A 23,745-nucleotide genomic window follows, 5' to 3' on the forward strand; every position below is an offset into this window, starting at 1 on the left:
GTTCTGCCCCTGAACGAGGCAGTTAACCCACCGTTCCTAGGCCGTCATTGAAAATAAGAATGTGTTCTTAACTGACTTGCCTAGTTAAATAAAGGTATATAAAAATATTAAAAAATATATTTTTTAAATCGGCGCCCACAAATACCGATTTCCGATTGTTATGAAAACTTGAAATCGGCCCCAATTGATCGACCATTCCGATTAATCGGTCGACCTCTAATCAACATATTGTTCAATGTTTAAACATTCTGTGACTTTAGATAATATCCTTTCTTTTTTTTGCCATGCTATCAATTTGGTATTGAGTATCGTTTTGTTATTGAGTATCGTTTTGGTATTGAATATCGTTTTGTTATTGAGTATCATTTTGGTATTGAATATCGTTTGTTATTGAGTATTGTTTTGGTATTGAATATCGTTTCGGTATTGAGTATCGTTTCGGTATGGAGTAGTTAGCTGCACTCTGGTAGTTAGCAGACCCCTAGCAGCCCAATGGGCAGGTGTAAGACTTGCATCATTAATCACTGATGTCCCAGTGTTAACACAGCTGCACTCTTTCACTCCCTCCCTCCCCCTCTCCCTCCCTCCCTCCCTCCCTCCCTCCCTCCCTCCCTCCCTCCCTCCCTCCCTCCCTCCCTCCCTCCCTCCCTCCCTCCCTCCTCTGTCCTCCCTCTCTCCTTCCTCCCTCCCCATCCTCCATCTCTCTCGCCTCTCTTTCATTTCTAATTGCCACATTTACATTTCGCTCACACAGCAGAAGTTCTGTACATTCTGCCAACTGCTCCAAACTCTCTCTCTACACGTCTCTTCCCTCCCTTCTGTCTTCCCCTTTTCCTTTCTAGTCCCATCCATCTATCAACCCGCCTCTGTTTTCACCCATACCTCCTGTTGAGCTTTCTCTCTCTCTCCCTCCTGTCTGCCCTTCCTCTGCACCACTCTTCCTTCCCTCACCACTGTTTTCACACACTAACCTCCTGTCATGCTATCCCTCCTCCCACTCTCTTCCTTCTCTCCCTCTCTTTTTTCTGTCCGTCCCTCTTGTCTTGTCTGTTTGTCCTGCTCGGTACCCATGTTGATGTGGCACACAGAGAGGGCCCTTGGGTTGGCATGGTACCCTGGCACATGCTCCCAAACCTTCATTACAGCCCCCTGCGTTCTCCCCTTCCAATGAACACCTCTTCATTTACAGTACCTCTTCCTATCATCCATATTTTATTTCTCTCAATGTACCCTCCTCTCTCAATGTACCCCCCTCTCAATGTACCACCCTCTCCCTCAATGTACCCCCTCTCCCTCAATGTACCCCCCCCCCACTCTCTCCCTCAATGTACCACCCTCTCCCTCAATGTAACCCTCCTCTCTCTCAATGTACCCACTCTCTCTCAATGTACCCCCTCTCTTTCAATGTACCACCCTCTCTCTCTCAATGTCCCCCTCTCTCTCAATGTACCCCCTCTCTATCTCAATGTACCCCCCTTTCTCTCTCTCTCAATGTACCCCCTCTCTCTCTTTCTCCCTCATTCCCATGATAACATAGTGATCTTTTTGTATGGGTTCGGAGCTTGGTCGTTCCACACGGACTCAGTCTAGAGTGGGCTTCCTCTCCCTCTTTCACTATCCTCTCTTTCTCACTCTTTCTGTTATTCCTTCTCTCACGTGCTCTACAGAATCTCATATTTTATTATTCTATGTTTGCTTGCTCGCCATCTCTCTCCCTCTCCTAGACTCATGCACCCCCACCCCCACACACTGTAACAGCAGGAAAATGTGTTCTACTCCCTGGGAAATCCTCTACCTGTTATTGTGCAGTTGTATGTTATGTTAAGGAAGGTCGCTGATAGAGGAAAACACACATCTCAGACTCTCTTTCAGACTCACTTTACCTTCTCTCTTTCAATAGCGTGCATTTTTCTTGACTCTCTCTCTCCCAGATGAAAGAGAGCACACACTTATCGCTCATGTTGTCTCTTCAATCTTCTGTTCACTCACACAGTCTCACACTCATTAGCTGCAGTAAGCGATAGCGTGCTGGGTCAGTGCTGTGCTTGGTCTTTTAGGGTTGACCAGTTGAACCACGGCCAGCTCATTAGGTGCCCGCTGTGTGTGTGTGCTTAGGTCTCCAGTGCTGGCCCTGCATCCTAAGCCCCTCATTTGGGACCCCTCACTGGCACTGCCAGCCTTGTGCTGTTGGCACGTACCACACAGAGTTGCATGCAATGCAACACACACACATACCAAAGGGGTTATTTAAGGCCATAGTGGCCTCACTGTACTTCTGTCAGTAACTTGACATACAGGGATGCAGGACTGGGACATGACTGGGACATGACTGGGATATGACTGGGACAGGACATGATTGGGACAGGACTGGGACAGGACTGGGACATGACTGGTACATGACTGGGACAGGACTGGGACATGACTGGGACAGGACTGGGACATGTTCCGGGTAGCCTCAGAGAATAATATCGACGTATACGCTGATTCGGTGAGTGAGTTTATCAGGAAGTGTATAAGAGATGTTGTACCCACTGTGACTATTAAAACCTACCCTAACCAGAAACCGTGGATAGATGGCAGCATTCACGCAAAACTGCATCACTGCCTGGTATGGCAACTGTACCGCCCACAATCACAAGGCTCTCCAGAGTGTGGTGCGGTCTGCACAACGCATCACTGGGGGCAAACTACCTGCCCTCCAGGATACCTACAGTACCCGATGTCACAGAAAGGCCAAAAAGAGCATCAAGGACAACAACCACCCGAGCCACTGCCTGTTCACCCCGCTATCATCAAGAAGGCGAGGTCAGTACAGGTGCATCAAAGCTGGGACCGAGAGACTGAAAAACAACTTCTATCTCAAGGCCATCAGACTGTTAAACAGCCACCACTAACACAGAGAGGCTGCTGCCTACATACAGACTTGAAATCATTGGCCACTTTAATAAATGGATCACTAGTCACTTTAATAAGGCCACTTTAATAATGTTTACATATCTTGCATTACTCATCCCTTATGTTTATAATGTTTTTTATACCATCTATTGCATCTTGCCTATTCCACTCTGTCGTTGCTCATCCATATATTTATATGTATATATTCTTATTCCATTCCTTTACTTAGATGTGTGTGTATTAGGTAGTTGTTGGGGAATATGGCTGGTAGCTCTTGGGTGGAGAGAGAAAGAGATTGTATCTCACCACAGCAGGTCAGGAACAAAGAGAAGGGACTGATTCTGAGACCCCTTTATATCATCTGAGTTGTTAAACATTATTTACCAATATGCAAGAGACTATAGTTAAGTTACAGGAATTGGTCATCAAGACAAATCTGTTGTCTGTCAAAAGCAAATAGACTTAATATCATTGTAAAATGAACAATACATTATACAAGGCATAAGCTTAAATAACAAGGCAATACTGACTTTAAGTATCTAAGCATGAGCAGAGCTGGACACAAGGAATCCGTGGCTTGTGCCATGGCTCATAGCTCTGGGAGGAGAGAGAGAAAGAGTGTATCTCACCTCAGCAGGTCAGGAACAAAGAGAAAGACATTGAACCTGAGACCCCTTTATAACATCTGAGTTGTTTGGATTCAAAATCTTGAGTTGTTGACCAATAGGATTGCTGATGAGTTAACCTCCAATCAGACATCAGACCTACAGTATGTTATCACAACAGAACCTCTGCTAACCAGAGGTGTGACAGAATGGGGGATGGAGAGAGCAACACAGAGAAGGCTAAATTCCTGAGAATACAATAAGTCACTTTGGGGGCTGGGGCGCCCTACAGCGTTGGAGGTGGGGATAAAAATGTGCCTCTCTATGGCTGCCTGAGACAACAGACAATTTTATCCTCGTCTTTTCCTCTCGGCGTCTCTATGGCCACATCTTAAAACACTCTTATGGTCTCCTCTGAGCTGTCAGGACATGACAGACAGATGAAGGCTAGTGTCTGTGGTGGAATCAACCGCTCAGTTGACCACTCTAACACACTAACAGGTCAGGGTCAGAGTTCAGAGGTCACAGAGAGCAGCAAAGTCACACTCCTATTGACCCTGTTTGATTTGGTTGTTTGTGTTTGGTCAGGGATCCGTGTTCGTCTGATCCTTGTCAGACACTTGTTTGTCAGGTGAAGATAAGCTTCCATCAACCTGTGTTCATGTCTTATAATTTTCTTATTCATATCTATATCTTCTTAAAATCTATATACATTTCTTACTGCCTCTGCCACTGTCCTGTGTCTCAAACATTGTTTGGACACAATGAGGCTTGGGCAGTATCCAGATTAGTTCCTTACCGACCTTGTGCCATACCAGGATATTCAGTAATATGGTACAGATCACAAGGGGCGCTATAAGTATACTTATAAGATATCTAGCTGGCAAACAATTGTGAATGGGGCGGCAGGGTAGCCTAGTGGTTAGAGCGTTGGACTAGTAACCGAAAGGTTGCAAGTTCAAATCCCTGAGCTGACAAGGCACAAATCTGTCATTCTGCCCCTGAACAAGCAGTTATCCCACTGTTCCTAGGCCGTCATTGAAAATAAGAATTTGTTCATAACTGACTTGCCTAGTTAAATAAAGGTAAAATAAAAAATAAAAATACCATACTGTAACTAGATTACCTGGCACGTGCTGCACAACAACAAGGCTCTGGTCTCTCGTCGTGGTGTGCTTGTAAACAAACGCCACGGGACTAGGGACTACTGTAAGCATCATAATAATGTGGCAGGTAAAATGAAGAACGCAGTCTTCTTTTATCTCTTAATGTATTGCACAAATTGACTGCAGGTATTATTTACTTAAAGTAGCTACAAACATTCACATTTTATTAAAATGTTTTAAATAAATAGTTTCAATAGTATTGAATAACCATCCTGTGGCTTTTTCCAAATACCCTAGTATACTGTGCAAGCCTAGACCCAGTTAGGCGTAATTCCCTTGACCCAGGCCCAGACTCTCACCCAGGCCTTGTCCTGCCTCCTGTCCCATCTAAGACCTTGGTCAGGGGGGCGAGTCGAGCACATATCTTCAATTCATATGGGATCAATTAAACCAGCCAGGCATGCAGAGCCTAGTGCCTATTTCTGAGCTGTCTATACTTGCCATAATGATAGGTTTTCAACTCACCATGCCTTTGTTCTGGAAGTGTGTATTTGTTTCTTCTTTGGTCTTCTTTGTACATTCCAGTTTGTTGAGGGGCGTCCACAGCCTCATATGTGAAAAGCTATTCCTGACATATTTCTTTCCGGGCCTCTTATTGCTTTTCTGCCGCGTTTTTGAAGTTCCTTTGCTTAAATAAAATGTTGGGCTGAAGATCGTCAATGTAGCCGCAGAGCGAGCTTGGAATCTTTTAATGGCGGTCAGTGTCTGAAGTCAAAAACCAAAATCTCTTCCGCTCCTCACCCATTTTCCCTCTCTCCATTCTCTTTTCTTTGATTGCTCTTGCATTCTTTCCAATCTTTCTCTTTCTCTCCTGCTACAACTCCTTCTCCTTGGATGTTCTCCTTATAGATCAGGTGCTTTGTAAATCAGTTAATGATTTTTCTAACAAGTAGTGCGGTGGACTTGTACTGTAGCACAGACGCACATACTGTACATACACACACACACACACTGCTCCCCCACGTAGATTGTTCAATTCAACCTCTTCTCCCTCCATTTCACCCCCTCTAAACTCCATCACCTCCTGACCCTGTACCATTACTGTATGTTTCGGTGCTGATCTGATAAGCCTGGGACAGGGCAGACCGTCTCAAACGGTCCCAACTGCTCCGCTGAGAAGAGGCACGTGCTCTTATCTGTCAAACACAAATATACACTCTTGCACATACACACACGTACGCATCAGACTAGCATACAAACACATGCGCAGATTACACACATCAAACTACTATAGTATTCAGGCATACACATACACAAACACATATTTTCTTCGACAGAGTACTCAGCTGCCTATCAATCTGAACATCAAGCTACTGGACCTAATACACCATAGGTTATCTAACTTTAAATCTGTGTCTGGCTGTCTATCTTATCTTTCGATCTATACTATGCATCTCTTTCTATCACACTTTCGATGGCTATCGCTCGACCTTGCTAAAAGCTGCTTCCCTCTGTATCTGTCGCAGGTCTTCCAGTTCTCTGTTCTTTTTCTCAGTTTCTCCCCCCATTTCACTCTTTCTTTCCTCCTCCCACTGTTTCTTAGACAGTGTCACATTCCCAAACTGAGTGTCTATAAATAGCTTGGTGGTATGGCTGAGTGTAGCTTGGTGCCAGCTGTGTTTACATGGGGCTAAAAGTGGCCAATGCTGGGTTCTACCTCCATCTCCACCCCCATCTTATCTCCATCTCCGCCCCATCTCACCTCCATCTCTACCTGCCTCATCTCCACCTCCCTCATCTCCACCTCCCTCATCTCTACCTGCCTCAGCTCCACCTCCCTCATCTCTCCCTCCCTCAACTCTACCTGCTTCATCTCCACCTGCCTCATCTCTACCTGCCTCATCTTTACCTGCCTCATCTTTACCTGCCTCATCTCCACCTCCCTCATCTCTCCATCCCTCATCTCTAGCTCCCTCATCTTCACCTCCCTCATCTCCACCTCCCTCATATCCTCCTCCCTCATCTCCACCTCCATGTGTCCCTGTCATTTAAGGGTGGATGAAGATCAGCTAGTGCCCAGTGCTATCTACGGCTATCTGTGTTTAGCCAACAAACACTGGGCTCACACTATAAGGGAGATATTTTTAGGAATGTTCTACCTGTTCAGAACATCCCTGTTCAGGAAATAACTGTCCAACCCTTCTAGGAAAGCAGTTGCATACACTGTGTGAGATCCGGTGTATCTGTGTCTTGGACTACTGCGTATGTATGCATGCATATTAGACTGGTGAACTGGTACTGATATTAGAATGGTGTGTGTGTACGTGTATGTGTGTGAATGTGTACAGGTAGTGAAAAATAAAGTGTCTGTAAATCAGTGAACGTGTGTATTCATATTAGACTGGTGAACTGGTACTGAGTGCCTGTGTAAATCAGTGAATGTGTGTATGCTGCATAACTAATGTGTATATGCTGCAGAAATGCCCTGTGATAAAGGCTGGTTCCAGCGTTGTGATATCTGTGATGTGACTGTTCAGACTGGTCATCAGTCTCTCTGGGCTGGGGTGGGGGAGTTTCCACTAGGTACAGAGCTAGGATCAGCTTACCCTCCCCAATCCTTATCTTTACCAAAATTGACCCAAAATCCGCCACTAGGGGCAACTTCACTCTACTCCCAGTCAGTCAGGAGGAAGTCCTTAGTGTTTCCTGTACGCCACACCACCCAGGGGATTGGGGTAGGACTGAGGTATGGATGCTAGCTGCTTCCTTTCTGCAGGAGATACTACTTCCTGCTGACCGTGTGTGTGTGTGTGGTCAGTCTGGAGGGTCAAGCCAATAGAAACAAATGGTCGTCCAGCTTACTGCCAAGAAGGGGGGTCAAAGTGTACCACAGGACAATGGAAAAATAAATCAATGATTGATATCTTATGCCCTTGCTTTGTGTAATGAGTTTGTGTGTGGGTGGGATAAGGGATGTTTTTATGGAAGATGAGATTAAAGTGAAGGTCCTCTTGTTACAGGAACCTGTGTGTGTGTGTGTGTGTGTGTGTGTGTGTGTGTGTGTGTGCGAGAGATAATGTATTTGTGTGAAGTGATTGATGTGGTGACCTGTAAGTGTGTTGTGTTCTGGTTGTGGATGAGTGAGTGTGTAAAGGTGAGGTGTGAGGGCGGTAGCTTCAGAAGCATGGCGGCAGACTCCGATGACCCCTGACCTCTTACCCCTAACCTGGGAGGAGGTCCAGTCAGTCAGGGAATAACACAAACACACAGTCAGCACAACTAGCTTGGCTTGCACACTCCCCAACCCTGTCTTGCTCTCTCCCTCCTGCTCTCATATATACAATGTGTCCTTAGGCCTGTTGTTCTGCCTGATACAGTCCTATACACTGTAGATAGGTCCTGTTGTTCGGTCTGATACAGTCCTATACACTGTAGATAGGGCCTGTTGTTCTGCCTGATACAGTCCTATACACTGTAGATAGGGCCTGTTGTTCTGCCTAATACAGTCCTATACACTGTAGATATGGCCTGTTGTTCTGCCTGATACAGTCCTATACACTGTAGATAGGGCCTGTTGTTCTGCCTAATACAGTCCTATACACTGTAGATATGGCCTGTTGTTCTGCCTGATACAGTCCTATACACTGTAGATAGGGCCTGCTGTTCTGCCTGATACAGTCCTATACACTGTAGATAGGGCCTGCTGTTCTGCCTGATACAGTCCTATACACTGTAGATAGGGCCTGTTGTTCTGCCTAATACAGTCCTATACACTGTAGATAGGGCCTGTTGTTCTGCCTGATACAGTCCTATACACTGTAGATAGGGCCTGCTGTTCTGCCTGATACAGTCCTATACACTGTAGATAGGGCCTGTTGTTCTGCCTAATACAGTCCTATACACTGTAGATAGGGCCTGTTGTTCTGCCTAATACAGTCCTATACACTGTAGATAGGGCCTGTTGTTCTGCCTGATACAGTCCTATACACTGTAGATAGGGCCTGCTGTTCTGCCTGATACAGTCCTATACACTGTCGATAGGGCCTGCTGTTCTGCCTGATACAGTCCTATACACTGTAGATAGGGCCTGTTGTTCTGCCTGATACAGTCCTATACACTGTAGATAGGGTATGTTGTTCTGGCTGAATGTTGAACTTTTGTTGCTCACATATCCACAAAAATAGTTGGATTACATAATGAAAAAAGTTTGACTGCAGAATTTAATATGCAGCATTGATGCAATAATGTTGTCGGTCTGATCGAGGCCTTAGACTGCCATTACAATGTGCCAGTGTGACCCATTCAGTCTAGAACCTCTACAGTATGTGTAAGTAAACTAGTGTTGTAGTAAGTAGGCTAGTCTAGTGTGAGACCCAGTACTTGTTGTAAGTACATGGCATGTTTTGTATATGTTTATGTGTGTGTTACCTACTCCTTAATAATCCTGTCTGTGTGTTCTTCCAGATGTATGGTCGCTACACACAGGAGCTGGGGGTGTATGCTAAAGAAGAGGCAGCTCGCCTGAGGGAAGAGGGGGGGCGGAGGCGCTCGGTCACAGAACGCTCACGCTCCCTGGAACTCCTTGAGTACGACAAGGGCCGCTGCGCCAAGTGTCGCAGTGAGTACCGACCAACACTGACCACTGAAGCTGACCGGGCTGTAACCAGACCGTATTCTCTGACCAGGTCTCTCTCTGTTTCTTACTGTGAAACAAGTCTCACCTTTCCCAGATACAATGTTGTTACATTTTTACTAGGGTTACACATTTTGGGGACTATTCAGAGGTGGAAACATTCTGTGGGAATTAACGGGAATATATGGGAATTACCGGGAATATATGGGAATTAATGTAAATATATGCACATTAATATTAATACCGTTTAAATGTAGGTGTTTTTTGCATTGGATATATTTACCATATCATATGGAGACAGAAACAAATATTTTACCTTATCATAAGTAGACATAATTGCAGATAAAATCCTTCCAATAGAAAAAATTTAATTAAATTGTTACGAATTGAACTAATTAAATGAGTTGACTCTTCACATGGGATGATTTTGCTGAACAACAAAAGAAAGGGAATATTGAATGATCCCCAATGATCCATTGCATCTCCCAAAAACGTTTTCAACATACATCTGTAAAATGATAGTCTAGAAACTAAAGCTTTGGTTGTCTTCCTCTCAAATCAAATCAAACCAAAATCAAATTACATTTTATAAGTCACATGCACCAAATACAACCGGTGTAGACCTTACAGTGAAATACTTACTTACAAGTCCCTAACCAACAGTGCAGTTTTTAAAAATACGGATAAGAATAAGAGATAAAAGTAACAAGTAATTAAAGAGCCTCAGTAAAAAATAACAATATACTGTTGAAGTCGGAAGTCTACATACACCTTTGCCTCATACACCTCATTACGGCGCACACCTGTCACCATCGTTACGCGCACCTGCGTGTCAACTCACCTGGACTCCATCACTTCCCTGATTATCTTCCCTATATACAGTTGAAATTGGAAGTTTACATACACCTTAGCTAAAAACATTTGAACTCAGTTTTTCACAATTCCTGACATTTAATCCTAGTAAAAATTCCCTGTCTCAGGTCAGTTAGGATCACCACTTTATTGTAAGAATGTGAAATGTCAGAATAAAAGTAGAGAAAATTATTTATTTCAGCTTTTATTTCTTTCATCACATTCCCAGTGGGTTAGAAGTTTACACACACTCAATTAGTATTTGGTAGCATTGCCTTTAAATTGTTTAACTTGAGTCAAATGTTTCGGGTAGCCTTCCACAAGCTTCCCACAATAAGTTGGGTGAATTTTGGTCCATTCCTCCTGATTTGGAAGACCCATTTGCGACCAAGCTTTAACATTCTGACTGATGTCCACATAATTTTGCGTCCTCATGATGCCATCTATTTTGTGAAGTGCACCAGTCCTTCGTGCAGCAAAGCACCCCCACAACATGATGCTGTCACCCCTGTGCTTCACGGTTAGGATGGTGTTCTTCGGCTTGCAAGCGTCCCCCTTTTTCTTCCAAACATAACGATGGTCACTATGGCCAAACAGTTCTATTTTTGTTTCATCAGACCAGAGGACATTTTTCCAAAAAGTACTTTGTCCCCATGTGCAGTTGCAAACTGTAGTCTGGCATTTTTATGACGGTATTGGAGCAGTGGCTTCTTCCTTGCTGAGCGGCCTTTCAGGTTATGTCAATATAGGACTCATTTTACTCTGGATATAGATACTTTTGTACCTGTTTAGTCCAGCATCTTCACAAGGTCCTTTGCTGTTGTTCTGGAATTGATTTGCACTTTTCGCACCAAAGTACGTTCATCTCTAGGAGACAGAACGCATCTCCTTCCTGAGCGGTATGACGGCTGCGTGGTCCCATGGTGTTTATACTTGCATACTATTGTTTGCACAGATGAACGTGGTACATTCAGGCATTTGGAAATTGCTCCCAAGGATGAACCAGACTTGTGGAGGTCTACAATTATTTTTCGGAGGTCTTGGCTGATTTCTTTTGATTTCCTCATGATGTCAAGCAAAGAGGCACTGAGTTTGAAGTACGGCCTTGAAATACATCCACAGGTACACCTCCAATTGACTCCAAGCTGTCAACTTAGTGTATGTAAACTTCTGACCCACTGGAATTGCGATACAGTGAAATGTAAGTGAAATAATCTGTCTGTAAACAATAAAAATTACTTGTGTCATGCACAAAGTAGATGTCCTAACTGACTTGCTAAAACTATAGTTTGTTAACATGAAATTTGTGGAGTGAAATGTACGTACATTTCTGACTTCAACTGTATACAGGGGGGTGCCGGTACAGTCTATGACTAGGGTGGCTGGAGTCTTTGACAGTTTTTAGGGCCTTCCTCTGACACGCCTGCCATAGAGGTCCTGGATTGCAGGAAGCTTGACCCCGGTGATGTACTGGGCCGTTCACACTACCCTCTGTAGTGCCATGCGGTCGGAGGCCGAGCAGTTGCCATACCAGTGATGCCACCACTCAGGATGCTCTCGATGGTGCAGCTGTAGAACCTTTAAGGATCTGAGGACCCAAATCTTTTCAGTCTCCTGAGGGGGAATAGGTTTTGTCATGCCCGCTTCACGACTGTCATGGTGTGCTTGGAACATGTTAGATTGTTGGTGATGTGGACACTCTCAACCTGCTCCACTGCAGCCCCGTCGATGGGAATGGGGCCATGCTCGGTCCTCTTTTTCCTGTTGTCCACAATCATCTCCTTTGTCTTGATCACGTTGAGGGAGAGGTTGTTGTCCTGGCACCACACGGCCAGGTCTCTGACCTCCTCCCTATAGGCTGTCTCGTTGTTGTCGGTGATCAGGCCTACCACTGTTGTGTCATTGTCAAATTTAATGATGGTGTTGGAGTCGTGCCTGGCAGAGCAGTCATGAGTGAACAGAGAGTACAGGAGGGGGCTGAGCACGCACCCCTGAGGGGCGCTTGTGTTGACGATCAGGGTGGCGGATGTGTTGTTACCGCCTTACCACCTGGCGGCGGCCCATCAGGAAGTCCTGGCGGGCCGCCAATGAATAGCATTCTCACATAGGTGTTCCTTTTGTCCAGGTGGGAAAGGGCAGTGTGGACTGCAATAGAGACTGCATCATCTGTGGATCTGTGGTATGCAAATTGGAGTGGGTCTAGGGTTTCTGGGATGATGCAGGCTTCCATGTCTTCTCCCTGGACCTCCTTAATGTCCACCTCTTGAACATCACACTCTGAGGCCTCATCTTCACTGTCCCTTTCCAACCTTGTTGAGGAAGGTTCGTTGTCAGGCTCAAAAAGCCTAATTTGCCTGGATGGCCATCAATTTTCCAACCCTTGTATTGGTCAGCCTGTTGCGTGCTTTGGTGTATGTGTTCCCAAACAAGGACCTGTTGCACTCTGAGGCAGCTGATGTTGGTGGGATTTGGAGGATGATGGAGGCAACAGGGGAAAGAGCCTCAGATCCACAAAGTCTCTTCCACAAGGTAGCTGATGAGATATGTTGGCACGACTGCCATATTGCATCTCCATCCCAAAGCCCTTGCTTGGAAGTGTACTTCGCCAGACTGCCAACCAGGTCAAGGTGGTGAGACACGGTAGTGATGACACCATAGGCCTTTCTGATCTCTGCACCAGACAGGATGCTCTTGCCAGCATACTTGGGGTCCAACATGTACGCTGCAGTGTGTATGGGCTTCAGGCAGAAGTCTTCATGCTTTTTGATGTATTTCAGAACTGCAGTTTCCTCTGCTTGGAGCAACAGTGAAGTGGACAGGGCAGTGCAGATTTCTTCTCTTACATCTGCAAGCAGAGTCTGAACATCAGACAGGATGGCATTGTCTCCCTCAATCCGTGCAATGGCTACTGCTATAGGTTTCAGGAATGTCAGGCTGCTTACCACTCTCTCCCAAAATACATCATCCAGGGGGATCCTGGTGGGGCTGTCCATATCAGCAGACTGATTAGTAATTTCTTGGAGAGACTCCTTCCCCTCCAGGAGACTGTCAAACATGATGACAACACCACTCCAACAAGGTGTTGCTGGGCAGCTTCAATGTGGTGCTTTTATTCTTTTCACTTTGCTTGGTGAGGTAGAGTGCTGCTAAAACTTGACCCTTCACATACCTAACCATTTCCTTGGCTCTTTTGTAGAGTGTATCCATTGTTTTCAGTGTCATGATGTCCTTGAGGAGCAGATTCAATGCATGAGCAGCACAGCCAATGGGTGTGATGTGAGGGTAGGACTCCTCCACCAAGCAGCCTTCATGTTCGCAGCATTTTCTGTCACAAGTGCAAATACCTTCTGTGGTCCAAGGTCGTTGATGACTGCCTTCAGCTCATCTGCAATGTACAGACCAATGTGTCTGTTGTCCCTTGTGTCTGTGCTCTTGTATAATATTGGTTGAGGGGTGGAGATGATGTAGTTAATTATTTCTTGCCCACGAACATTCGACCACCCATCAGAGATAATTGCAATGAAGTCTGCTTTCTCTATGATTTGCTTGACCTTCACTTGAACTCTGTGGACTTGGCATCCAGCAAATGAGTAGATAAAGCATGTCTGGTTGGAGGGGTGTATGCTGGGCGAAGAACATTCAGAAATCTCTTCCAATACACATTGCCTGTGAGCATCAGAGGTGAACCAGTTGCATACACAGCTCAAGCAAGACATTGATCTGCATTTCTCTGACTACGTTCCTCCAATGAGTCAAAACAAATTCTGATTCTAGAAGGACCATGAGATGTTGCTATCGATAAGGTGTCTGATTCATCATTTTCACCTCGAATAGAAGTAGAGGTTGCTTATTGTGAGAGCTGAGCGAACTTTATGCACTTGGTCAGATGATTCTGCATCTTTGTTGTAATTCTTCACTTATGATTTGGCACAGTATTTGCAAATGTACACAGCCTTTCCTTATACATTAGCTGCAGTGAAATGTCCACACATCAGACAGGCTGCCTGTGGCATTTTTTTTTTAATGGTTAAAAAAAACAAATATAATTCCATGTACAGATTAATGGTTAAGCAGTTAGATTAAACAACTTCTTTGTAAGATAAATGTTTTAAAATGAAACATGTATGGAAACAGGTGAATTAACACTCCTCAGTTAGCAGGCTCAAGCAAGCTAAAATCCACATGGTAGCAAAAACTAACTAGCAGAAATGGTTAAGAAGTTAGAAATTATTTAAACGCACTACGCTCTAGGCACCCAGTATTGTAATCCAAATTTACCATGTAGTCCTTGGCTCAGACAGTGTAGTTGTGTGGGCTCAATAGCATCTCATTAGTGTGTAAGATCTTGAGAATCAGCTGTACATGTGATGGAAGAGTACACTGTGCATGCAGAGGGTTGCATTTCCATTGAATTGGGGATAATTTAACCAAAATATGCCACAAGACCTATAATTGCCTTATGTGTATCCCACAAAAAAGGTTCACTGTTATAATCTGATGTTTTTGATTAATTTAAGCAAAATTCTTCAAATTCCCGTGCTTAACTTCCCATGGGAAATTTCTGTGAATTTACCGGAAAGATCCGACTGTTTGCAAACCTAATTGTTACCAACAAAAGACAACTGGAGAGCATTGTAAGAAGGGATTTGAGGAAAGAGTTTTGGAGTGCTTTTGCAGTCAGTGTATGAATGTTCATGTGTGTTTGCATGTATGTATGTGTGTGTGTGTGTGTGTGTGTGTGTGTGTGTGTGTGTGTGTGTGTGTGTGTGTGTGTGTGTGTGTGTGTGTGTGTGTGTGTGTGTGTGTGTGTGTGTGTGTGTCTGTGTGTCTGTGTGTGTGTGTGTGTGTGTGTGTGTGTGTGTGTGTGTGTGTGTGTTTGTCTGTGTGTGTCTGTGTGTGTCTGTGTGTGTGTGTGTGTGTGTGTTTGTGTGTGTGTGTGTATGTGTGTGTGTGTGTGTGTGTGTGTGTGTGTGTGTGTGTACTGTTGATGGTGATAATAGTGGTTGTGTTTGGGAGACTGAAAGGGACATCTCCACTGTGTACAAGGACACTCTTTGTACCGGGACACCAAACAAGACGCCACAACAGTCTAAATGCTACATGGGGGTTTAACCGGGGGTCCGCGGAGGTACTGCAGGGGGTCTAGAAATAAATTACAGTACCAGTAAAACATTTGGACACACCTATTCATTCAAGGGTTTTTCTTTATTTGTACTATTTTCTACATTGTAGAATAATTGTGAAAATATCAAAACTATGAAATAACACATATGGAATCATGTAACCAAAAAAAGTGTTGAAAAAATATATTTTGAGATTCTTCAAAGTAGCCACCCTTTGCCTTGATGACAGCTTTGCACACTGTGTTTTCTAGCTAATAGGCTATGTTAGAGTTTACACTTCCTCTTCCAATTATAATGTAGGGAATTCTAAATAATGAAAAACTATCTACCAAATATATTCATCTCTGGGTCCCTGGGCAAGAAAAGGTTGAAGATCCCTGTAGGGCTCTGGGTGAAATATCAAATTCAGTTGAATGTACTGTATGTTTTAGTGCGAATTTCGAAATGTCTGTATCGCCTGAATCAAGGTTTATTTCTTCCGTTTTTATGAGAGTTTGTCCGTTTGTTCTCATGTTGTCTTTTTGGTCGGTTTCCTTCCCTCCTTCTGGTCTGGGTGCACCTTCCCACTCATACACCAAGTCCCTCCCCTTGCTGACATTTACAACAATGATCAAGAAAGACCACTTCTTTCTCTCTGACAAGCAGTTTAAACTCGCTATTTGCATTTGAGGTTTGGTCCATCAGAATTGGTCATATGAACACTGAAACACATTGAGACATTATTTTACTGTAATAGAGGACTTAACCTTTCTAACCATAACCTTTTTGTGTATCAACTCCCAAAATGTACAGAGAGCAGACCCTACTAAAGTGAGAGTATCGATGACAGTACCGCTAGCAGCATTTTAGCCACAGACCTATGTGCCAACTGTCTAGTCTGTGTTTTATAAATGTGCAATGAGCATAAAAATATGCATTTATATAATTAATTGGCATCTCAATCTGAGAAAAAAGCTTATTCTTATCCAGGTAGGCCACTTGATTTCAACATCTAAGCAAAGAGGACAGGTTAGTATGGTGTTTAAACAGTTGGAGACAGACAGGGTGTGTGCATAACAGTTCAACAGTTCTACCTTGTTAGCTAGCTAATGGATCCAAGTTGGCTAGACTTGATTATAAAGATTAGCTGGGTATTCACATGCACGTGGGCTTGTGCCTGAGATTGTTTGAGACCTGTGTTAATTTTCTATAATGCCTGCAACAAGAAGTTGGTCATTATTAGTGGGGATGTGCCTTGTGAATGGTTCTGGTAAATTTGTTTACAAAAAGGCAATTTTCATAGACTGGCATGAAAACTAGATCAGTGATTGTTGCAACAAAAGCAGGTTCAACTATTTTGTAAAGATAATGACGTTGTTAGTGAGTGAGTCTTATGGTAGTGAAAGACTTATATTTAGCCTTTGTACAGTATAATTTCACAAGCACTGAATTCATTAGCTTATTGCTGACTGTTTTTTAAATGCAGTGTATTGATCTTTAATTGTGCAACAAAGCTTGTTTGGAGAAAACATAAAAACAAATGGAGATATACACTGAGTGTACAAAACATTATGAACTAATCTTTCCATGACATAGACTGACCAGGTGAATCCAGTTGAAAGCTATGATCCCTTACTGTTGTCACTTGTTAAATCCACTTCAATCAGCGTAGATGAAGGGGAGGAGATTAAAGAAGGACTTTTAAGCCTTGAGACAATTGAGGCATTATGTATGTGCGCCATTCAGAGGGTGAATGGGCAAGACAAAATATTTAATTGCCTTTGAACAGGGTATGGTAGTAGGTGCCAGGCGCACCAGTTTGTGTCAAGAACTGCAACGCTGCTGGGGTTTTCACGCTCTACAGTTTCCCGTGTATCAAGAATGGTCCATCACCCAAAGGACATCCATCCAACTTGACACAACTGTGGGAAGCATTGGAGTCAACATAGGCCAGCATCCCTGTGGAATGCTTTCAACACCGCGTAGAGTCCATGCCCCAATGAATTGAGACTGTTCTGAGGGCAAAAGGGGATCAACTCAATATTAGGATGAAGTTCTTAATGTTTTGTGCATGCAGTGCATACTGTGAATGAGTCATACGTTAGAAAAAATGTAAATGTGATTTTTAGGCCATATCGCCCAGCCATAGACCCCTGCTACAAGGGATTAGGTGTCACATGTTAAATTTGTTCCAGGTGATACATCTGTGACATTCAAATACAGTACATGTCTTTGGACAATCAGGTGTGTCTTGTGCATGTTCATGAGCTCAGGACTAATAGAGCAAGGCAGTTGACATGGAACATTTGTTTACACTACACACATTGCCAAAACAGCAGAAAACTCATATTTGTGTATGTCAGAGTTCAGTCCCATATCCCAGCTCATTACATGTGAATGGAGGGCCCTCTACTGTTAATATCTGCTCATTGCAATTTGTTTCCCTGCTCACTTCTGCAGCTGTGTGTATGTGTGTGTGTGTGTGTGTGTGTAAGGCTGAACATCTGAAATACTGCAAGAGAAGTTGAGGGAGGTGTGTTTGTGCGGGTGTGCGTGCTTCTCAGCTCCCATCTCAGTGATTAGTTGCCGGTGTTGTGGCTGCATAGTGTTGACTCAGCCATAGCTATCTCTCACCCTCCCTTCAACCTCACACCCCTCTGTTTTGATCGGGGACATGATGCAACTGATGAATTCTTCATTCCCAGTTAACACCAGATATCTTCCATGTAGACTCTGACTTTTCCCCTGGAATGACAATAAGGGAACACACACACACACACACACACACACACACACACACACACTGCTCTGTTCTGTGATGGAGGTAGGTGGTTTGTTCTGTCATTGTGTGTCCACACTCCACTCTAGCGCGACAAAAGACACCTCTGCCTAGCTCGGCAGAATCTCTGTTTTCATTATTGCTCGCGTTCTCACAAGAACACATACACGCACATACACTTTCTTTCTAGGATACACGGATATAGATGTTGTTCATTGATTTCCTCCTGGTAAATTAAGCTGAATGTTGTAGCAGTGTCTCTCCCCTCATCACACTGTTCCAGCCTAGTGCTCCTGGGAGGCGTGTGTGTGTGTTGATGAGCTGCAGTGACGGGCCACTGTCTATGCGACAGCTCTATACTACAGATAGACAATAACACACACCGAGGCTATCTAGGGGAGAACGTTTGGTAATGACGTTTGCAGAACAATGCAGCATGGATCATTTCTTCAAATGAGCATTATTTCAAGAGCACACTGAACCCCAGTCAATCAGATGTTACTTCTACATGGCACATTTTACAAGTACATTCTATCGCAAAGGGAGTCTTGCTATAATAAATGATAACTGTAGTGGAAGGGTTGCTATTGCATGGATATCCCAGCAGGGGGCAGAGTTGAGCTATAGAACCAGAGATAAAGAGCAGGAGGATGGAGAGAGCAACCCATGGTTGAAAAAGAGAAACGGAGGGAGAGTGAGGCTGAAATATATAGGCTGGTTCTGTGTTACGTTGCGTTACGAGCAATACAGGGTGAAATCTCAACCACAGAGGTTTGGTTACGGTCGCTAGGTTTGGTTACGGTTGCTATTCTCTGGATTTCTCTCTTTTGACATTATTAGGATAATTTGATAGTTTGATTTTGTCTTATTTGACTGTTTTACTAATAAAAAGTTCACAACAGATTTAATTCCGTTCATTATTTTCGGACATTTTGGAGATGTAATGAAAAGCTACAAGTTCGAGGCCATCCACTCCAGACTGAGGTTAAGAGAGGGAGATATTTCAATAGTGGTTACACAAGTATGTTCGGTGCACACTTTGTGTGTGTGCGTGTGCGTGTGTGTGTGAAATATTCAGAGACGAGTCCACTGGACTAACCTTCACAACACACACGGAGAGTCAGAAACCTTCACTCTCTTTCACACACACACACAGGCAGATATTTTCCTGGTGGAACACTCTGGACCCCATGCTGGGGGGTTTGGAAGGAGGGGGTCACAGGGATCTGTCTGTAGCCCAGTGTGTGTGTGTGTGGGGGGGGTGACAGGCCTCAGGGTGCTGTCACTCACTCCTGCTGCTATTGATGTAACATGTCCCCAAGAGGGTACATCATGCTACGACACACACACACACCATCTGCAGCTGTTTTTCTCAGAGGAATGACACTGTGACAGTCTCTTTCCCACTGTTCTGTCTTTCTCTACACATCTCCATCTCTCCTCTCCCCCCCTCTCTCAATTCAAATTCAAGGGGCTTTATTGGCATGGGAAACATACAGTACCAGTCAAACGTTTGGAAACACCTACTCATTCAAGGGTTTTTCTTTATTTTGTCAATATTCTACATTGTAGAGTAATAGTGAAGACATCAAAACTATGAAATAACACATATAGAATCGTGTAGTAACCAAAAAAGTGTTAAACATATCAAAATATTGTCACGTTCTGACCATAGTTCTGTTATTTTATTCTTTGTTTTAGTCTGGTCAGGGCGTGAGTTGGGGTTGGCAGTCTATGTTAGTTTTTCTATGATTTTCTATTTCTGTGTTTGGCCTGATATGGTTCTCAATCAGAGGCAGCTGTCAATCGTTGTCCCTGTATGAGAACCATATTTAGGTAGCCTGTGTTCTATTGTGTTTTGTGGGTGGTTATTTTCAGTCTTTGTGTGTCTGCACCAGACAGAACTGTTTCGGTTGTTTCTTAGTTGTTTTTGTTATTCAGTGTTCAGTTTTGATTTATTAAATAAGATGAACACTAACCACGCTGCGTTTTGGTCCTCTCCTTCTTCCACTCAAGACAGCCGTTACAAAATATATTTTACATTTGAGATTCTTCAAAGTATCCACCCTTTGCCTTAACTACAGATTTTCAAACTCTTGGCATTCTCTCAACCAACTTCATGAGGTAGTCACCTGGAATGCATTTAAATTAACAGGTGCGCCTTGTTAAAAGTTAATTTGTGGAATTTATTTTCTTCTTAATGCATTTGAGCCAATCAGTTGTGTTGTGACAAGGTAGGATTGGTAGACAGGAGATATCCCTATTTGGTAAAAGACCAAGTCCATATTATGGCAAGAACAGCTCAAATAAGCAAAGATAAACAACGGTCCATCATTACTGTAAGACATGAAGGTCAATCAATACGGAACATTTCAAGAACTGTGAAAGTTTCTTCAAGTGAAGTCGCAAAAACCATCAAGCGCTATGATGAAACTGGCTCTCATGAGGACTGCCACAGGAAATAATGACCCAAAACACACCTCCAGGCTGTGTAAGGGCTATTTGATCAAGAAGGGGAGTGATGGAGTGCTGCATTAGATGACTTGGCCTCCACAATCATCTGACCACAACCCAATTGAAATGGTTAGGGATGAGTTGGACTGTAGAGTGAACAAAAAGCAGCCAACAAGTGCTCAGCATATGTGGGAACTCCTGAAAGACTGTTAGAAAAGCATTTCAGGTGAAGCTGGTTGAGAGAATGCCAAGAGTGCAAAGCTGACATTGAGGCAAAGGGTGGCTACTTTGAAAAATCTCAAATCTCAAATATATATTTGTTTAACACTTTTGTGGTTACTACATTATTCCATATGTGTTATTTCATAGTTTTGATGTCTTCACTATCATTCTACCATGTAGAAAATAGTAAAAATCATGTAAAACCCTTGAATGAGTCGGTATGTCCAAACTTTTGACTGGTACTGTATGTTTACATTGCAAAAGCAAGTGAAATAAACAATAAACAATGAACAGTAAACATTATACTCACAAAAGTTCCAAAACAATGAAGACATTTTAGCTGTCATATTACGTATATATAGAGTGTTGTAACTATGTGCAAATAGTTCATCTACAAAAGGGAAAATAAATAAACATAAATATGGGTTGTATTTACAATGGTGTTTGTTCTTCATTGGTTGCCCTTTTCTTGTGGCAACAGTTCACAAATCTTGCGGCTGTGATAGCACACCGTGGTCTCTCTCTCTCTGCCCCATCTCGCTCTCGCTCTTCTCGCCCTTACTCTCCCCACTATCTCTCTCTCCCCACTGTCTCTCTCACTCTCTCCCCCTCTCTTTTTCTCTCCCTCTTTCTCTCCCCCTCTTTCTCTCCCCCTCCCCTCTCTCTCTGCCCCCTGTCTCTCTCACACTCCGTCTACTTCTCTCTCTCTCACTCCTCTCCCCTGCCCTTTCTTTCCCCTTCTCTCTCTCAGACCCTCTCCCTTGCTCTCACCCCCTTCTCTCCCTCCTCTCTCTCTCCCTTCTCTCCCGCCTTCTCTCTCTCTTTCTTTCTCTCTCTCTCCCCTATCTCTCTATCTGCCCCTCCCCCTCTATCCCACTCTCCCCCTCTCTCTCCCACTTTCGCTCTCTCGCTCTCACCCCCTTTTGCTCTCTCCCTTTTGCTCTCGCTCTCTCTCCCCCTTTCACTCTTGCTCTCTCACCCCCTTTCGTTCTCACTCCCCTGTCTCTCTCGCTCTCGCTCCCCTTTCTCTCTCACTTTCTCCCCCTTTCACTCTTTCGATCTTTCTCTCTCCCCTTCTCTCTCTCTCTCGCTCCCCTTCTCTCTCCCCCTTTCGCTCTCGCTCTGTCTCCCCCTTTCGCTCTCACACTCTCCCCCTTTCACTCTCGCGCTCTCTCCCCTTTCACTCTTGCTCTCTCACCCCCTTTCGTTCTCACTCCCCTGTCTCTCTCTCTCGCTCCCCTTTCTCTCTCAATTTTTCCCCCTTTCACTCTTTCGATCTTTCTCTCTTCCCTTCTCTCTCTCTCTCTTTCCCCTTATCTCTCTCTCTCTCGCTCCCCTTCTCTCTCCCCTTTCGCTCTCACACTCTCCCCCTTTCGCTCTCGCGCTCTCTCCCCCTTTCACTCTTGCACTCTCCCACTTTCACTCTCGCGCTCTAACCCTCTTTCGCTCTCTCTCCCCCTTTCACTCGTTCTCTCTCTCCCCCTTTCGCTCTCTCTCTCTCCCACTTTCACTCTCGCGCTCTCTCCCCCTTTTGCACTCTCTCCCCCTTTCGCTCTCTCTCTCTTCCCCTTTCGCTCTCGCTCCCCTTTCTCTCTCTCTCTCGCTCCCCTTTCTCTCGCTCCCCTTTCTCTCTCTCTCTCTCTCTCCCACTTTCGCTCTCACGCTCTGTCTCCCTTTCGCTCTCTCTCTTCCCCTTTCGCTCTCTCTCGCTCTCCTTTCGCTCTATCTCTCGCTCCCCTTTCTCTCTCTCTCTCTCTAACTTTCGCTCTCGCTCTCTCTTCACTTCTCCCTCTCCCGCTCTCTCTCTCACTTCTTTCTCTCCCCCTCTCTCTCCTTCCCTTCTTTCCATCTCCCTTCTCTCTCCCACTTCTCTCTCGCTCTCCCCCTACTCTCTCACTCTCCTTCTACTCCCTCTTTCTCTCCCGCCCTCCCTCTTCTCAGTGCCTAGGGGTGTCAGTATGTTATTTAATTGGTTCCAAGAACACACACACACAGACACACACAAGTTTTTCCCTGCAACAGGTATGATGTCAGTAGGAGCGTTGCATGGCGCCACACGTCACCATGGATACTAGCTGGCGCCAGCCCTCCTTCTCCCCGTCTCTCTGTGGTCATCCATCCATCCATCCCTCAGTCCCCCTCTTCTTCCCATCTCTTGCTGCATTTCTTTGTCTGTCCTCTTTTTGTCTCCTTCTCTGGTCCATCTCCTCTGGGTGGTGTGGTGAAAGGCATTCTGGGATAGACTGGCTACTGAAGAGGCTGATGGGGCCTGGCAGGAGATGGACAAATGGGTTGTCATGGGAACAAACAGATGACATGGCTATGCTGCTGTCACATGTGCCACCACCTGCATCACATAGCATTGCCATGCCAACCCCAGATGAACTACGGATGTTTTCTCTCCCATCTCATCAGCCAGAACACAACCTGCCTTTCCCCTGCATTTATTCCACGCTTTCTCTCTTTATTCTCTCACTCTATCTACTCTCTCCTGTTTTCCACTTGGACAACATAGTTGTCTTGTGTCCCCTCTGTGATATAGAAATTCAGAGGTAACCAGGTTTTTGGCTAAAATGTCCTGGTACTGGGTAAAGTTTCTGATGCCATTGACCTTAACAAGGGCCCCAGGACCAGAGGAAGCAAAACAGTCCCATAACATCAAAGATCCACCACCATATTTTACAGTAGGTATATGGTTTGTCATGGAATTATTGTAATCAAAAGGAGAGACTTTTAGAGTTCTTCAAAACAATAACACTTTATTGTTTATTTACTGCAGTAATGGAGCTGGTTGGTAATCACCCCTGGAGGTGATCACTGAGAACTCAACGAGCGGATTTGAGCCATTTTATAGCAAAGTCCATCCTCCTGGATGTTCATGACAAACAACAGATGTATGGAATGGGTCACAAGGTTACTAATAATTCACAGCAAACATTATCTGCTGTAAATACTGTCCTCATTGTGTAGAGACCAGGGTCTGGCCCCCTAACTATACTGGAGCCATCTCCCCCTGGTACCCCAGTACAGAAACAGTAACTCATGCTATGGAATGCGGCATCACCCAAAGACATCATAAATCTTCTGTCAGTGTTAA

At 44.4% G+C, this 23,745-nt stretch overlaps 1 protein-coding gene across 3 annotated transcripts in view; it reads left to right on the forward strand.

Moving 5' to 3' along the window:
• The first annotated feature begins 9,054 nt into the window (after window positions 1-9,054).
• LOC112234845 (chloride channel protein 2-like) overlaps window positions 9,055-23,745 on the forward strand; it is a 139,285-nt gene continuing 124,594 nt past the window's right edge. For all 3 annotated transcript variants that reach the window (XM_042296320.1, XM_042296322.1, XM_042296321.1), the window contains exon 1: window positions 9,055-9,224. In XM_042296320.1, the coding sequence (XP_042152254.1) occupies window positions 9,071-9,224 (154 nt within the window). In that variant the 5' untranslated portion in view covers window positions 9,055-9,070. The remainder of the gene's footprint in view (window positions 9,225-23,745) is intronic.

The sequence above is a fragment of the Oncorhynchus tshawytscha genome, linkage group LG13 (assembly GCF_018296145.1).
Source record: "Oncorhynchus tshawytscha isolate Ot180627B linkage group LG13, Otsh_v2.0, whole genome shotgun sequence".
In the NCBI taxonomy this organism is placed as follows: domain Eukaryota; kingdom Metazoa; phylum Chordata; class Actinopteri; order Salmoniformes; family Salmonidae; genus Oncorhynchus; species Oncorhynchus tshawytscha.